We start from the raw sequence: 18,366 nt of genomic DNA on the forward strand, positions 1-18,366 counted from the left end.
TGGTTGGATGGCATCACCTACTCGATGGACACAGTTTGAGTAAACTCTGGGAGTTGGTGATGGACAGGGTAGCCTGGCGTGCTGCAGTCCATGGGGTCGCAAAGAGTCAGACACAACTGAGCAATTGAACTGAACTGTCCATGGGATTTCCCAGGCAAGAATATTGGAGCGGTTTGCCACTTCCTCCTCCAGGGGATCATCCCCACTCAGGGATCCAACCCAGGTCTCTTGCATCTTCTGCATTGGCAGGTGGATTCTTTACCACTACGGCCACCTGGGAAACCATAAATATACATAATACACATAAATAAATATATACATAAATTGTATCACTATTATATCTTAGAGGTATTGTAAGTAAAGATCATTAAAACTAGCAATGGCTGACTTTCTTGGGCTACGCAAATAGCGTATGTTGGACACTAACATACCCAGTGCTCTCTGAATAATCTTTAAATTCAGAATTCTGCTGCTACCCCGGCTGCATCTTTGAAGTTGGCCAGGCTCTCTCTACCTGTCACACACCCCGCCTTCGGTCCCGCCCTCATTAACCCCGCCTACTACGTGTTGGCACGCCCCCCTACGTTCAGCCAATAGGCGGTGACGTTTGAGGGAGCGGGACGCCCCTCTCAGCCAATGCAGGAGATCTTTGCGAATTCGGTCCCGCCCCTTGCCGGGAGCTCTGCCGGAAGATGGCGGCGGCCGCGGAGTTGACGCTGCTGGAGAAGTCTCTGGGGCTGAGTAAAGGGAACAAGTACAGCGCTCAGGGCGAGCGCCAGGTAAGAAGCGGAGGCGGCGCGGAGCGGGAGACAGGGACGGCAGCGCGGCCGGCGGAGCCCGGTTAGGGCCGGGCCGGGCGGGGGAGGCGGTGGAGCGAGGATGCCGCCCGGCTCCTCACGTGTCTGCGCTCCAGTCTTCTTCTGCGGCCCTGGCTCCCGGAGGGAGCGGGGGGAGCGGGAGGAAGCTGGTCCGCTCGCCCCGAACTTTTCCTCCTGCGAAACTGTCATCATCGCGCTCTGGGAAAGCGAGGGGGTCCTCAGAGAGCCCGCGGGTTCCCCCTCTGGGAAGGCGAAGGGGTCCTCAGAGAGCCCGCGGGGTCCCCCTCTGGGAAGGCGAGGGGGTCCTCAGAGAGCCCGCGGGGTCCCCCTCTGGGAAGGCGAGGGGGTCCTCAGCCCGCGGGTTACCCCTCTGGGAAGGCGAGGGGGTCCTCAGCCCGCGGGGTCCCCCTCTGGGAAGGCGAGGGGGTCCTCAGAGAGCCCGCGGGGTCCCGCTCTGGGAAGGCGAGGGGGTCCTCAGAGAGCCCGCGGGGTCCCGCTCTGGGAAGGCGAGGGGGTCCTCAGAGAGCCCGCGGGGTCCCCCTCTGGGAAGGCGAGGGGGTCCTCAGAGAGCCCTCGGGTTCCCGCTCTGGGAAGGCGAAGGGGTCCTCAGAGAGCCCGCGGGTAGAGCAGGCTGGAGGCCCCGCGTGTGTGTTCAGTGACAGCGTTTAGTGTAAAGAGTACCTTTCATTCAGAATTCCGAATCGACCGCAGAGAGCAAACGGGGTGTGGTGTCCGCCGTGCCAGGCCCGGCGGTACGGCGGTGGTCGAGGCGGCCCCGCCCCTCCCGTCCCCTCCGGAGGCTTGATTTTTAGCTGAGTGGACACACATTGCAGCTATTTTGGTTACAGTGCTGAAAAGTGCTGCATTGCGGCGTGGACGGCCGCGAGATCCCTTAGTGGAATCCTGTTCCAAGGTCTGATCAAGTTCCTTGTGCAACGTGCAGAGATCGAAGGGGAAGTTCCGCGGTCTGAGGTGACCTAGTGAGGCATAGGGACTCAGATTTCTAAGGGCTTTGAAGGGCTTCTGTGTTTTATAAAGCTAAGTGGTTGCGGTGGAGGAATGACTGTATTAGAGGAGGGGACAGTAGGAAAACAACTTTTGCATTATATAAGGTTTTTGCCCCTTGGAGATTTTTTTCTAGATGAATTTTTTTTTTCTGACTTCTTCAGTTCTTCTTTTTTTTTTTTTTTCTGACTTCTTTGATTCTGCTTCAGAAGAACCGAAGACTGATTAATCTCCGAAGCAGTCGTGTTGTAGTTTTTACAAGTTAGACTGAAGTCTAGAAAGGGTTTCCCAGGTGGCTCAGTGGTAAACAACCTGCCTGCTAATGCAGGAGACTCCGGTTGGATCTCTGGGTCAGGAAGATCCCCTGGAGTACTACTTCTTGCCTGGAAAAATCTATGAACAAAGAAGCCTAGCAGGCTACAGTCCATGGGATTGCAGAGAATCGCACACAGCTGAACACACTCACACAGGGTCGGACATAGCTGAACACACACACAGACACACACACATGAAAAGATGTTTGACTTGCGGAAGACCAGCCCACTGACTGGAGCCAGAGATACCTGCTTTTTCCTTTTTCTCTGGCCTCCCGCTGATTTCTCTCCTGCTGCTGCTTCTCTCTCATTTGGTTTGTTTTTTTTTCCCCACACGTTTGCCAAACATGAGTCCTGCCTTCAGGGAGCATACCATCCAGCATGAGGAAAATTCATTGGGGGCTCTTTTTAAGCAGAACAGAATAGTTACTAAATGGAGGAAAGCACTGTTGATGAGTGTGAAAGAGAAAGTTAATTCTGACTATAAAAATGAGTTTGGAAACTTCACAAAAAGTTGGTGTTTAAAGTGTATAAAACTAATAAATTATGTTGGACTGCAAGGAGATCCAACTGGTCCATCCTAACGGAGATCAGTCCTGGGTGTTCATTGAAAGGACTGATGTTGAAGCTGAAACGCCAGTACTTTGGCCACCTGATGGGAAGAACTGACTCATTTGAAAAGACCTTAATGCTGGGAAAGATTGAGGGCAGGAGGAGAAGGGGACAGCAGAGGATGAGATGGTTGGATGGCATCACCGACTCAATGGACATGGGTTTGGGTGGACTCAGGGAGCTGGTGATGGACAGGGAGGCCTGGCATGCTGCAAAGAGTCGGACACAACTGAGCGACTGAACTGAACTGAACTGAAGATTGGGTAATTTGAGGTAACAAGTAGAGCAATGTGATGGATGATGCAATATAAGGTAAACCCAGAATTATAGTTGGAGTCCCAGTTGGGAGGGTTGTGGAGTTCAAGGTGTGGTTTCTTATTTTAATTTAAACTTTTTTCTTTTTTTTTTTTAAGCAGAGGGCAGCTATTGAAGGTTTGTTGATGTGTTTGGGGAAAGGGATGATGATGTATGATAAGATTCATTCATTTTGGGGGGAAGACAACTGACAGCAATTAGCCTGCAGTCAGGCACTCGCTGCAATAATATCAATCATAATTAAAATTTCAAAACAATCCAGATATGCAACTCTGGGAGAACCGTTGTTAAATTATGATACATCAGCACATTGAGATATTATTTATGTAGCCATTGAAAGTTATTACTTTGAAGACCATGGAACCTTAAGATGAATGTGAAATAGTATGTGTCCCATGATTGCAACTGCATAAGGTTTGTCTGCTTAGGCTGTGTGAATGAAAGAAAATGAACTTTCCAGCCAATTGTACTTTATTGAGATCCCAGCTCCACCATTACAAACCTGGTGACCTTGGTTCTTCATCTGTGAACTGAGGATGAAATTACTTGCCTCTTACATCTTAGAAGATGTAATGATTAGATGAGAAAGTCACCAGGAATTTTTTGACTTCCTGTGATGGGGTTGTGGGTAATTTATTTTTACAAATAATTCTCTTTAGAGTTGTCCTTTTCCTCCCACACTCAGCAGTTGTGAGTTCTTTACTTTCCTCTTTCTTTCTCTCCTCTCTGTTTCTTCCTTCCTTCCTCCCTCCTACCCTCTCCCTCTTTCTCTCTTTTCCTCTTTCTTTCCTCCTGACCTCCCTCCCTTGCTGGAAGCCCAGGCATCTCTTTACCTACCATAAAGTGCTGGAGAAGGAAATGACAACCCACTCCAGTGTTCTTGCCTGGAGAATCTCATGGACAGAGGAGCCTGGTGGGCTACAGTCCGTGGGGTCACAAGAGTCGGACACGACTTAGTGACTAAACCACCACCATGAAGTGGGCACAGTCACAGTCAGGCCATGGAACATTGGCAGCGCCCTCAGCGAGTTTCATATGTTCTTTTTAATGCATTTTTAAAGGAGATTATTGGTGATCTTAGAAGTGATGTTTTCACTTGAGGGTGAAGGCAAAAAGGAGAGTTCAGGGAGCTAGGTAGTGAATGGAAATAGCTGGTGAGGAAGTGGAAAGCTGAGACCGCCTTTGGCTACTTCCTTTATTGTTTGGGAGGTAACCTTTGAATCTGTATCCATAAAATGTTAATCTTCCCATATACTTCACATGGTCTTGTTGACCCAGGTTCGAGTGTTAAAGGGCCCTGCATAGAGTAAGTCCCTCTCTCAGTTCAGGAGACTGAAAAGAGCAGGAAAGAGCAGCCGTCTTCTGAAAATGTTCTCTTTCGGTTTCCTGAAGTCGTTTAGATTGTTTACTTGTTCTTTATAATTGGTTGGTCTCCCTATTGGTGATAGTTCCCATTTTCTTTTAAATTTCTCAAAATACTTTGCCTAGTTGTGCATCAAAAACTTTTAAGTTAATTAGCAGTTTCTTATAATCTGATCCTTTGTATTGCTGTTATAATCAGGAAAACTTTAAAAAGTAGAATTGTTTTTCAGATGATTACCTGAATCCCTGACTTTATTATTAGACTTTTATTATCAGTGTACTCATTCGAAGTTACTCCAAAATTGATGAATATGCAATCCATGGCAGCAAAATCGCCATCACAGTCCATACCAGTTAATGAGGTAACTAATTATATTAGATCGCATGTCACTTAAACCAGGCTTCAGCTCACTTGGTGGTTCTAGCTGTATCAACATGAATTCAGTGTTCACTACAATTGCTTCTTGTTTTTGTTATTGCAAAGTTGGGTTTATTTAAGCATGTTTGTTCACCTTGCTAAATAGAGTGTGGGTAGTCTTGATTGAAATTATTGCGATTATTAGGATTTCCATTTTCTATTTTTGTACATATGTAGTTATAAATTAGGTAGAAATATCATGACTCATTTTTGCAATGTTACTACCAGTTTCATGGCATCAAGCAACTGTTATCAAATGTAAACTAATATAACTGTTATTTTCCTGACTTTGATTTGTATATAATTTAATATCTTCGTGCATTCATGCTTACTTGCTCAGTTGAGTCTGACTCTTTGCGACCCATGCGACTCTAGCCCATCAGATTTCTCTGTTCATGGGATTTTCCAGGCAAGAATACTGGAGTGGGTTGCTATTTCCTTCTCCAGGGAATCTTCTAGACCTAGGGATCGAACCTGTGTCTCCTGCATTATCAGGTGGGTTCTTTACCACTGAGCCACCAGAGAAGCCTATTTAGTATCTTAAGAGTATTTAAAGAAAAAAAAAAGTTTAGGATGTAGAACTTATCAGTCGTGATGGTATTTTAAGATTTTTTTTTCTGTTTAAGATTCCAGTTCTTCAGACGAACAGCGGTCCGAGTCTAACGGGACTGACTACTATAGCAGCTCACCTAGTCAAGCAGGCCAACAAGGAGTATTTGCTGGGGAGCACGGCTGAGGAGAAGGCCGTGGTTCAGCAGTGGCTAGAATACAGGGTGACCCGAGTGGACGGACACTCCAGTAAAGACGACATCCACGCTGTCCTGAAGGCATGGCGAGATTTCTTTTTATGGGCTGACGTGTGTGAACTGTTAATAGCCGGGATCTGTTTTGCCTGAGATTCAGTAACTGGAGCTCTTGGTCTCTTTACTGTTTCCTCTACCTCGTGATACCTTGTACCTGTTACTACCTTTCCCTGGAAAAGACTCTGCCCGCCCCTCAGCTCCGACCTCAGCTCAGATACCCTTCCTCAGTCACATCCTTGGTTACTACCTCTCTCTCACACAGATGCACTTTCTTGTTTAAATACTTTTCTTTACTAACATCCTGTGCTTTTACTTTGTAGCGCTCATCACAGTCAATAATTATAGCTTTTTATGATTTTTTCTTGTATATGATTGCTTGATACTTATTTCCCCCAGTCAGTAGTTCTGATTCTCTAAGCAGCAAAGTACTTTCTTAAAGGAGAGAAGGAATTGGAGTTTGAGGGAGTTGTAGTTTGAGAAAAGCCTGTCCAATTGATGTGAGAATTCCCGTTTCCCTCCCTTGAGACTTAATGCTTTAGGATTTGTATTTTCTTTCTAAAGAAATCAAATTAGAATTCAAGAATCTATTGATATAAAATATAAACCAAATAATGGCTCTAGAGTCACCAAGAATGAAAGTTTCTACATAAAATTATTTTTGTTACCTATATAAAAATAAAGCAGTTTTTTTTTTTAAAAAAAAGCTTAAAATTTGAAGGAACCTTAGACATCACCCAGACAACCACATCATTGTAGGAATCCTTTCTGTTTCCTAATTTTATGCCAATTATAAATTGGTAATGTAAGTTGTACGAGAAGAACTCATAGTACTGAAAGCCTTTCATTTATCATTCTGAGGGAAATGGTTTAAATTTTCCTGACAGATACCATCAATAGAACTGGTAGAAAATAAATTCCAGATCTTTTTCCTTTATAAGTCTATCATGATCAACTATCCTTTTTTTTTAAGTGTTTTTGTTTGTTTGTTGTTGTTTTAATAATATTATTTATTTATGGCTGGGCTGGGTATTTGTTGCTGTACAGGCTTTCTCTGGTTGCATCGAGCAGGAGCGTCACTCTAGTTTTGGTGAGCAGGCTTCTCGTTGAAATCGCTTCTCTTGTTGTGGAGCACGAGCTTGGGGGCTCAGTAGTTGCGGCTTCCAGGCTCTAGAGCACAACCTCAGTTGGGGTGGCACACGGGCTCAGTTGCTCCAAGGCATGTGGGATCTTCCCAGATCAGGGATCGAACCCAAGTCTCCTACATTGGCAGGCGGGTTCTTTACCACTGTGCCACCAGGGGAGCCCTTTCAAGTCCATAAATACTCACTCATATTATCTCTGATGAACCTGTTAGTACCCTGTCATATAGTCGTGCCAGCATTTAGTCTGTCCCCATGTAATTACCAGACTGTGGCTAAATATTTTAACACATTCCGTTTGTTTCCTTAGGCTAAATTCCTGCAAGGGAAATTGTTGGACCAAAGCTCTATACATTTATAAGGCTATGTTACTCATTTGCCTCCCAGGAAAGTGTTTTATTGTAGTTTGGCAGTATATGATGACCGTGTGTGGCCTCTTCCACAAAACCCCTGCTGACATAGATGTTACCCCTTTTCCTCCTATACCAATTTCATGACAAAGCCAAGAAGTGATCTCTTTGTTTACTTTGCTGTTTTTGTGTGTGTGACAGTATTAATGCTGTGGCATTTTTTTCATAACATGAGCATTTTCATCATTTTTTAAAAAAATTTGCTTACATATCTTCTTTGCCTGTTTTTATACTGGGCTGTTTCTGTTTTTATTACTTTAAAAAAAAATCTTGCTATAAGAATATTATAAAAGGATTTAATTTACTCACCAAAGTTCCATTTCAAAGTTAAAACCACAGTGGCTCAGAGCTAAGGTAATATGTAATTTAAAAACAGGCATTGGACTTCCTCTGTGGCTCAGTGGTGAAGAATCCACCTGCCAATGCAGGAGAAACAGGTTGAATCCCTGGTCCAGGAAGATCCCTGGAGTAGGAAATAGAAACCCACTCCAGTATTGTTGCCTGGAAAATCCCATGGACAGAGGAGCCTGGTGGGCTGCAGTCCACAGGGTCGCAAACAGTCGCACATGACTGAGCAGGCCCAGGAAGATCCCTCATGCTGAGCAGCAGCTAAGCCCATGCTCCACAGCTGCTGAGCCCACAGGCCGCAACTACTGAAGACTGCATGCCCTGGAGCCTGTGCTCCACACCTGGAGAGTAGCCCCCACTCTCCGTAACTAGAGAAGAGCCCTCACAGCACAGCCAAAAATAAATAAAATTATTTTTTTTAAAAAAGCAGGCGTTATGATACACTAACATTTGGATCCAGATGAAGGATGTGTGAAAGTCACTCAGTTGTGTCCGACACTTTGCGACCCCATGGACTGTACAGTCCATGGAATTCTCCAGGCTAGGATAATGGAGTGGGTAGTCTTTCCCTTCTCCAGGGGATCTTCCCAAAGAATTGTCACTATTAATCTGTTAGGCAGCCCTTTGAGAGCAGTGTCTAACCAAATAGAGAATATCAATGAAGTGAAGTGAAGAAGTGAAAGTCGCTTAGTCATGTCTGGCTGCTTGCAACCCATGGACTATACAGACCATGGAATTCCCTAGGCCAGAATACTGGAGTAAGTTTGATAATAGTTAAACAGAAAAATCAGATAGAACTCTGATGCCAGTTTGGCACTGGCATCAGAAATACTTGTTTAAGAAAAGTATATAATGAACATTTAGTTCTTTTCCATGAATATTTTGAGTGTGAAATTCTGTGTTTTAAATTTCAGAATTCAATTTCTGACAAGTCAGAATTTAATTTCTGAAAATTTTTATTTATATCACTAATCAGAAAAATATTACCTCTTCATGGTTTTTGAAACTCCATTTTGAAGTTTTTATAACTAAAGAGTAAGTATAACCTTAAAAGAGTCTTTATAACTAAAACATGCTGTGCTGTGCTTGGCTGCTTAGTTGTGTCTTTGTGACTTTTGAGACCCCATGAACTGGAGCCCGCCACGCTCGGCTCCTCTGTGCACGGGATTCTCCAGGCAAGAATTCTGGAGTGGGTTGCCATGCCCTCCTCCAGGGGATCTTCCCGACCCAGGGACCAAACACAGATCTCCCGCATTGCTGATGAATTCTTTACCGACTGAGCCACCAGGGAAGCCCTAACTAAAAATAGATATGGAATATGTTAAGAATATATACACTATTCAAAGCAGTGTTAAATTATTATTTCAGATTCTTTTAGAGATGGTTCTTAAAATTAATTGTAGATATATTTATTTTATTCTTAGGCTGTATCAAACTTGTTTCATATGAAGACATTTGGAGGAAAAAACATTTCCATCCAACAGATTGCTAGGGAATTTAAGTGATAGCTTGTATATACCATTGTATTTACCTTCTCTGCCCAGTTTTATTTTGATTCTTATGCATTTGTTTCCTTGTCTATGTACATGTTTCTTTATGTCATCATTTGTACCACCTCTAACAATCCCATATTCGTATACAGTTTTGAAAATTACTGTCTTTAAATGAAGGCTTGGGCAAATTCAAAGAGTTCAGATTCAATTCAGCTAACATTTACTGATTACTGAACCACTGTGTGCCAAGCATGTGACATATGATTTGAGAATGAAAACAAACTGCTCTCTCTGCAGCTTAAGAAGTTTTTCCAGAATGATTACATAGGAATGTTAATCGGCCTTAAAGAAGGAAATTCTGACACAGGCTGCATCATGGATAAATCTTAAGAATATTATGCTAAGTGAAATAAGCCAGTCACAAAAAGACAAATAGTACATGATTTTGCTTATATACAGCATATACAAAATTCTGTGAATAAAAATCATAGAAACAGAAAGCAGAGTAGTGACTGTCAGGCCTTGGGGATGAGAGAAAGGGGAAGTTGTTTTAAAAAGTGCAGAGCATTAGTTTTCTGAGGTGAAAAAGTTCTGAACATTGATTGCACCACAGTGTGGATACCCTTAACATTAAGTGAATTATGCACCTAAAAATGGTTGTGGTGATAAATAAAAATTTGATTAATTTTAATGTGTTACATGTATTATCTCAATTAAGACGTTAAAAATATACATATATAAAAAAATCTAATAAACCAATACATTATAATTCTGTTAAGACGTAGGAATTGTTGAGGAGCTTTTTATATTTCAATGGAGAAAATAAATCTAACATGAGCATGATTTACAAACTGTCCCCCCATCTCCCCAAAGAAATAGTTGGAGTCTGAAATTACCATAGATGGCACTGTGCATATTATTTTCTAATGTTTTCTTATTTCTTTAAAATAAATAATTATCCTGTTAGAATAATAATTATCCTGTTTTTAAAAATGAGTTGATATATGATTTGTGATTTCAAATAAATTTTTATCTGTTATTGTCAAAGATTGAATTTATTAAATATGTTTTGTTTTCTAATAGCTTTCTAAATGTTTCAAATCGAATGTATAGTTAAGTTTATTGTTATTGTTTTTTAAATTAATATTTTGTTATTTGTTTTTCTAGGATCTTAATTCATATCTTGAAGATAAAGTCTACCTTACAGGATATAATTTCACATTAGCAGATATCCTATTATATTATGGGCTTCACCGCTTTATTGTGAGTATTCAAATAGTTATTGGCTCTTTTTGTCTGCAATGTTCAGAATGCCTTTTTTTCATTTGTCTTGAATTTAAATCAAATTTGCATTTTCACCTTATCAAATGAAAGGGATTATTTTTATATAAAGTACCTTATGTAAATATTCCTTCCTTCCCTGGATCTATCACACATAGGCGCTTCCTGTTCCTTGACATGCTTGGTTTTGTTCCTGTTCTTGTCCCTGCTTTTCTCTGTGGCTCCTTCTCTTGGCACCTTTGGACTTGGTTGTCATCCTCACCTGCACCCCGCCATCACCTGTCCATTCCTGCTTTTAGTACCCCACCTTCTGTGTGACCTCCTCTCTTACTCCAGTCTTACTTACCTCCAGTCTTACTCCTTAGTCCCGTCGCTACCTGAAATAACTCAGTTTCTACCCTTTTTTTAAGCCTATGTGCTTTCTTCCCCATCCAGCCTAGATCGCTGGATGTGTAACTTGAATCCTCAGCTCTTGGTTAGTCCAAATACACACCTTCAGTCCTGTCTCCATACTGAGCTGTGTCAGAGAAATCACACACAAGCTGTCATTAAGAAGATGAGCATTTCTCCCCTCTAATTAAAAAAATGAAAGACTATAATGAGGTGTGACTCTTGCAAACTAGTGCTTATTTTACATTCTTCTCACTCTGGCTTGTACAGGTCATGCAGTAGGGAAAGTAAATACTCAGGAGGAGGGAGCTTGTGTGGAAATGTTTGCCAGCAGAGTGAACAAGATCCTAATTCTCTAATGTACCAGCTGCCAGGCTATCTCACTGATTCTACGTACCCACAAGGGCCTATGGTTCTGAAGTAGGTTGGAAGTGTTTCATTCAATGCTGCATTTTAAAACGAGGCTTCTGGGAGTCCCCTGGTGGCCTAGTGGCTATAATTCTGGGCTCTCACTCCTGTGGCCTGAGTTCAGTCCCTGGTCGGGGAAACTGAGATGCCACAAGCCATGTGGCTCAGCCAAAAATAAGTAAACAAAATAAAACTTTAAAAAAACCCCTAGTCTTCTGTTGATAGTATTCAGTTCAGTTCAGTTCAGTCGCTCAGTCGTGTCCGACTCTTTGCAACCCCACGAACCACAGCACGCCAGGCCTCCCTGTCCATCACCAACTCCCGGAGTCCACCCAAACCCATGGCCATCGAGTCGATGATGCCATCCAGCCATCTCATCCTCTGTCGTCCCCTTCTCCTCCTGCCCTCAATCTTTCCCAGCATCAGGGTCTTTTCCAATGAGTCAGCTCTTCGTATCAGGTGGCCAAAGTATTGGAGTTTCAGCTTCAGCGTCAGTCCTTCCAATGAACACCCAGGACTCAGTGATCCCTGCCTATTTATATCTCTATTTTGAGATGTATATCCTCTTTATATGATTGCAATATTATGATTAAGGATCTCATGCTCTTTTTTTCTGAAACAAAATTGAGTGGAATAATATGTAAATCACTTCACCATCCCTTTGGGTTCATCAAATGAGTCCACAACCGAAGCCTCCACCCTGCTGCACGCACAGGCAGGTTATGTCAGAGCGGGAAGCACCTTCCCAAGGAACAGGCCTCACAGACGGAGCCTGTGGTGTTGAATGACACCCCTGCTGAGCTGGGTGTAAACCTACCCAGGTGAGAAGAAAGTGATTTCTGGGCGTTAATTTCAGGCAGGGTCGATGAGAGGTTCAGATAGCTCCATGCTCAAGTTCATCCCATAGCTTCTTATTTTTCTTGGCTGTGTATTTATTTTTACCCTCATGTGTTCCTTCATTTCCTTGTTCACATTATTAAATACTTAATATGTAATCAGCGCAGTCAGCACCGTGTGTGAAACAGGGAACCCTCAAGTCAACAAATGATCCTGCTGTGTTTTGTTTCACCGTGAGCCCGGTTTTAGCTGTGGCCGAGTTACTCTTGAGATCTGGTCTCTCTTAATTCCCTCTGAGGATCATTACGTTGTTCTTCCTTTGTGGCACTGCCAGTTACTGTGGCCGTTCGTGATTAGCCCAGTGACTCCTTGCTCTCTTGAAGTGATTGCACCAGTACGTAGCAGCCCCCGTGAACAGGCTGTTACTCGAGATTATTGAAATCCTTTGTAACGGTATGTGCTGCTCAACTATAAGATTGTTATCGGTTGAAATACATTTGTTTTGGAGTTTGGAACACAAGTGGAGGTATCATTCTTTTAGAAAGAAAGGAGAAGTAAAAAAGAAATAGCTACCAAACAGTCCAGGAACGCCAGCTGTAAAGAGTGTCCCAGAGGCAGCATGGAGTCTGCTGGAAAGCTCGCAGACCAGCATTTCCTCTGATCTGGAAAGGGTCGCTCAGAGTGTTTCTCACATGTCTTCATGGAAAATTAGTGACTAAGGATATTATCTGTTTGGCCTTACAGTTCAAACTGGTTATAGAGCGCCAGTATAAATAAGAAGGAATGGTTTGCTAGAAAGGCTGAATATCACTGCAGACACACTGGCACGCAGACCAGTAAGAACAGGAAGTGTTAACGAGAACAATCGCATTGTGTTTCCCATTATTAAAAAAAAGAAAAGGAGAAAGAAAAATTGTCAGCTAGAAAGGGATGGTGGAAATCCAGTTATAAGTAAAACAGCTGATGGGGATCCCATCCCAAGAGTTCTAAAAGAATGTAAGTTTGGTGAGAGTCAAGTCTTCTGTTTGTTTCTCTGTTTACAGTATGTTTTCCGAAAGAGTAGTGGTGGTAATAAAACCAAAAGGTTAAGTGTAACGTGATCTTCCTGGAAACAGGTTGTATTCTAGCAAAATGTCCTGAGGGAAAGTGAACAAATTTACATTCTCTAACATAGATCATCTAATTAAAAGAATCAAAAGAAACTTTAGAAGCTCTTGGAATAAAAATTATTTTATGCTGTGGGTCTGTTGTATTCCTGACACCGGAGGCTGAAAAATGTGCAATTTTCAGGTTGTGAAGGACTGATCCTGCCGTGCGCCGTTGTCTGTTGCTGCTGTCATCTTTGGTAACAGACCTGGTGGCAGCATTCGCCAGTCTCTGACAGCACGGCCTGTTCTGCAGTGTAGATTTTAAAACAGACACTGCCCTGCCCTCCTGCATCAAAACTTGAGTGAACAACTTGAACCTAGATCAAACAAGCCTTACTGTTTGGAAATGCTTTCTTTGTGCATTTTAATTGATTCTGAACGATAACATCTCACAAAACAGCTGCTGCTGCTAAGTCGCTTCAGTCGTATCCGACCCTGTGTGACCCCATAGACAACAGCCCACCAGGCTCCTCTGTCCCTGGGATTCTCCAGGCAAGAACACTGGAGTGGGTTGCCATTTCCTTCTCCAATGCATGAGAGTGAAAAGTGAAAGTGAAGTGGCTCAGTTGTGTCCGAATCTTCGCGACCCCATGGATTGTAGCCTACTAGGCTCCTCCGTCCATGGGATTTTCCAGGCCAAGAGTGCTGGAGTGTAGAGGCTTTTTAAAATGAAAGAGTTCTGAAATTAGTCAGATTATAAGCAGTCAAATTGGACTCACCATATGTATCAACAGCTGACATGAAATCAAGTTGGAGTAATACTTGCTACTTCTGTTTGCTTTAGCTGTCAGTAAAGAGGTTTGTTGAAGTTGGTTTTGAATTTTATTTATGTATATATATATGTATATATATATGTATGTGTTTGTGTGAAAGTGGGCTTCCCTGGTGGCTCAGACAGTAACTAATTTGCCTGTAATGCAGAAGACCCGGGTTCAGTCCCTGGTTTGGAAAGATCCCCTGGAGAAGGGAATGGCCATCCACTCCAGTGTTCTTGCCTGGGAAATCCCATGGATAGAGGAGCTTGGTGGGCTACAGGCCGTGGATTCACAAGAGTTGGACACGACTACGACCTATCGACAAAACAACAATGAATAGCGCTTTGCATGTAGGATTTAAACCGGAAAGTGAAATTTTATGTAACAGTAGCAGTGAGACTCGCACTGCTAGTAAACTGGTCCAACAGAGATAGACATTTGACATCAAAGATGATGTTAACAGAGCAGATATTAGTACAGTCGTATCCTAATGTCGTGAAGGCAAAAAGGAAGGCTGAACGACTTCTACCCGCTTTTCTGTTTAAATTGCCTGGTAGTAAACGTGAAAGGAAAGTACAAGTTCAATTAAACATTTATTGAGAAAGTGCTACCTGTCTACCCTTTATAATATTTTTCTGTTTTGTAATAATTATCAAATACCAGAGTGGTTTGTCATTCAGTGTTGCTGAACTGGTAACTTAGGAGAGCATTTGCCTGTGGACACAAGTACACGCAACAAGCCGATGGCTAATGGATTTGCAGTCCGAGAGGGTGACTGAGATTTTGTGTGTTTCTGAACATGCCTAGCCAGTTTCATGGAGAGTTGCAATATGTTAAATAGATGAACTAACAACAGGATCAGGAACTACACCAGTCCCACCTGGTCCGTGGCCGGCCTGCTGGCCTCTTCCTGCCTGACGCCTCTTCATGATTCCAGTGTAAAATGTGGCTCAGAGAAAAGGCTTCAAGTCGCCTGCACTAGGGTCTGAGCCCAGTGAAGTGATCGGGGGTCTGACCCACTGTGTTGATTGCATCTTTCCCTAAGCAGCTCTCTGGGCCTCGTTGTAGCGGGACAGGCAGTTCTGTGAGCTGAAGATCAAGTTCAGCTTTACTGCAAAGAGAATTCGGAATGCCTGTTGTTCATCTGAGGCACACACCCTGGAAACAGCCCTTCCTTCTTCTGTTAAGCGGTAATTACTTAACAGTAAAAGGTTCATTGTGTATTTCTACAGAGTTTAGTAGAAAACAGCAGTTTTCTGCACGTTTATATGCAGCAGCCATCCAGAAATATGTGTGTATGTATATTTGTAGATACGTATGTATGTGAGTTTACCTTGTATTCCCTTGTTAAGTATGTTAGATGCCAACAAACCTTCCTTGTTTTAGGTTTGCGAAAAATACTGGAGGAAGAACCATATCATAGTCTCTCAGAAGGTATTCTCTTCCTTTTCAATAAAATTAAAAAAAAAAACAAAACTCTGGTCCTCTAGATCCTGACTTAATGTAGACTTTTCATTTGTTGAAAACTTGAGATTTCACTCAGAAGCACGTCTGTTCTTGACGGCAACGTGAAAGGCTTAAACAAATGGAGAGCTCGCGCAAGTGGCTGAGACGGTTCACTCCTGTCTGAACACGTTGGCTTGGATGCCCGTGGGGGGTCCCCCCCCAGTTTCTGTCTCCCACTCGAGTGATGTTAAGAGTCGCACTGATGTGATGTCTGTGTTGTGTGTGTTTTTCACCTCTACTTAGGTTGACCTGACAGTTCAAGAGAAGGAGAAATATCTTAACGTGTCGCGCTGGTTCTGTCACATTCAGCACTGTCCAGGGATTAGGCAGCATCTGTCTAGTGTGGTCTTCATCAAGAACAGACTATATGCTAATTCCCAGTAGAAGCCACCCCGCGCCCCGCCTGGAAGAGGGAATAACCCATGTCCAGTGGAAAGTGTGTTTCGGACCAGACGACTGACGTGAATTGATACGCACCCATTCTCTGTTTGTTGAAGTTGGTACAATTTAAGTGCAAACCCACGTCCCAGCATTTTATATGTTTTTTTAGTTGACATTTTGCAGTTTTTTTAATGTAAAACTTCAACTGCTGTCAAAACTTGAGTTGAAATCAAGTTATCAATTATCTTGGTTTTTATAGATATAGATGAAATTTCTGTTAATAAAAGTTGCAAATTAGTGGTTTAATCTTTAAAAAAAAAATCCTTCAGTGATTGACATATTTGACTGTTTATTGACCTCTTTCATCTTGTAAAATTCATTTTCCCCTTCTGCATATTTCTAGGAGTTTGTTTATTAACAGCTAGAGTAAATTGTTACCAAGGAGACAAAAAAGGGAAGACAGATGGATTTGTCTTTAGATATTTATGTGAGCCAGTAAAGGTGGTTGAGAAAAATCTTTTTTGTTTCTTTCTTTCCTGTAGTCAGTATTCATTGAAGTGAAACCAACTGCTGCTCTGCCCAAGAGGGAAGTGGAATAAAATACATTCCCTCGAGTTAATGGTTCTTTTGTTGGCCTTGGGCTTATTGGAATATGCAGCAGCTAAAAAGGGATGGGAAATTCCCACCATCCCCCTAATTTTGGACTCTCTAACTACTAGATTTTTCTAAACTATTAATAAAAACCAACATAGAAAGGCTGCCTCGATGCCCTAAAGAACAAAAACTCACACATTTATTAAGAAACCTATATAATTTATAACTCTTAGCAGCTGAGTCAATAAATAGTCAGTGATTGAGAGCTAAAGAGCCTACATTTACAAACTGTAGGAAAAGTGGAGTCTTTGAGCACTTTATTGTGATGTAATATTTTGGTGCCACCGCTGACTCTCAGTAGAATACAATTCAAAGTTCAAGTGCAAAGAGCAGAGACTTGGGAAATGTACATCACGTTCGTTTGTACACCAGCTCGGTGCTGGTTTGATCACATACTAGCTGCATGCACGACCTGAAGCAAATCAGGTAACCACATTTTCTTAATATGTAAAAATAAAATGTAAAAATAAAGATGACTCTAAACTTTGAGGATTCATGGAGACAATGTGTGTGAAAAAGCTTAACATGCAGCCCCTGGCTGTCAGTAATGGTTTCCCTTTATAAGAGCCCCACCCCTCCTGAGTCAAGAGATTTAATAGGCAAGAATGTTGAGTATACTGTAATTTGTTGTTGTGTAGTTGCTTTTTGCGACCCCATGGACTGTAGCCTGAGAGGCTCCCCTGTCCATGGGATTTCCCAGGTAAGAATACTGGAGTGGGTTGCCATTTCCATCTCCAGGGGATCTTCCCAACCCAGGGACTGAACCCTGGTCTCCTGCATTGGCAGGTGGATTATTTATCCCTGAACCACCAGGGAAGCCCTTAGATGAAGACAGTTTTTACAGGGTTGGATTTCACAGCTCATTGCTACTTGGAGCATTTTTAATTTTTACGAAGTAGCCTTTGTATTAGAAACATTTTTAATTTTTACGAAGTAGCCTTTGTATTAGAAACTGTGAATTTGTGTTTGCATATTCAGAGACTAGAGGGCTCAAGTTCATCTTGGGAGTTTGTGAACCATAGAGGTGGGCTTGCTCGGTCTGGCAAACCACTCCCCCAGCTGGGTCTGCTGTAAGCCTTCCACCTTAAATTCAACTACTGGGAATCACACCTTCCCCTAACACTTCTCTGGTCTCCCCTGGACCCGGGCAGGTAAGCAGGACAGACAGGATGGAGGAGAGACGGGCTAGCCAGCCCTCCCACCCTGAGCATTTCATTCTTCTACTTCAGTGCAGGTCTGCTGTGAGGAAAGGGGCGCAGGACACCTCTTTGCTGAATGGACCCTCTTCCCACTTGTGCCTTGTGAGTCTTAACCCTCTGGGCTTCCTTACATCTGCTAGTCAGTCCTTCATTGCAGAGTTCAGCGTTGCTTCAGGCTAGCACCAGGGAATTCCCTGGAGGTCCACTGGTTAGGACTCAGCGCCCTTACTACCGAGGACTTGAGTTCCATCCCTGGTCAGGGAACTAAGATCTTGTGAGCCCCACAGTGCAATCAAACAAAAAAAACAGTTTCTCACGTCCTACATGCCAGGATGGTCTGGGAGAATGAGAGGAAGGCAGAGAAGAGAAAAACCTGTTCCCTAAGGCAAAGATTAAATGATAACTCTCAGTGTCTGAATTGAAACCATTCATTTCCCCTTAGAAAGTCTGCTGGGTCACTTCCGTCAGGCACTTCTCTGCCTGAAATGCCTTTTCTCTGATAACCTCTTCAGTATTCAACTTTGTCATGTCCTGAAAATCGGGTCCACACTGACCACCCCATCTCCCCCTGCCTCCCATTCTGGCACTGAACGTCATTGCTCTTTTTGATCACCTGTCTCCTCCGGATGTTTAATTCCTTGAGATCAGGTACTTTTTGCAGCCCTCAAAAACCATGAGTGGCACATAACTGTAGATGCTAGGTATGTTTGTTGAAAGAATGTAGTAGTAAGTACATCTTGAGCTAACGAGGAAAAGTCTAAGTGCGAATT

General features: G+C 42.9%; 1 protein-coding gene across 2 annotated transcripts; it reads left to right on the forward strand.

Annotated features, from left to right (window-relative positions):
• The first annotated feature begins 684 nt into the window (after window positions 1-684).
• Window positions 685-16,886, forward strand: EEF1E1 (eukaryotic translation elongation factor 1 epsilon 1). Of its 2 annotated transcripts, none has more exons than XM_081523673.1 (4): window positions 685-779; window positions 5,471-5,671; window positions 10,205-10,300; window positions 15,606-16,886. In XM_081523673.1, exons 1-4 carry the CDS (start codon window positions 693-695, stop codon window positions 15,744-15,746), a joined length of 525 nt encoding a protein of 174 aa, XP_081379799.1. In that variant the 5' UTR covers window positions 685-692; the 3' UTR covers window positions 15,747-16,886. The 2 variants fall into 2 exon arrangements, with proteins under 2 accessions (XP_081379799.1, XP_081379800.1); XM_081523674.1 differs by lacking the exon at window positions 15,606-16,886 and adding an exon at window positions 10,979-11,320.
• The last annotated feature ends 1,480 nt before the right edge of the window (window positions 16,887-18,366 follow it).

Source organism: Giraffa tippelskirchi, chromosome 8 (assembly GCF_054371585.1).
Source record: "Giraffa tippelskirchi isolate mGirTip1 chromosome 8, T2T-mGirTip1v1.2.pri, whole genome shotgun sequence".
Classification (NCBI taxonomy): Eukaryota; Metazoa; Chordata; class Mammalia; order Artiodactyla; family Giraffidae; genus Giraffa; species Giraffa tippelskirchi.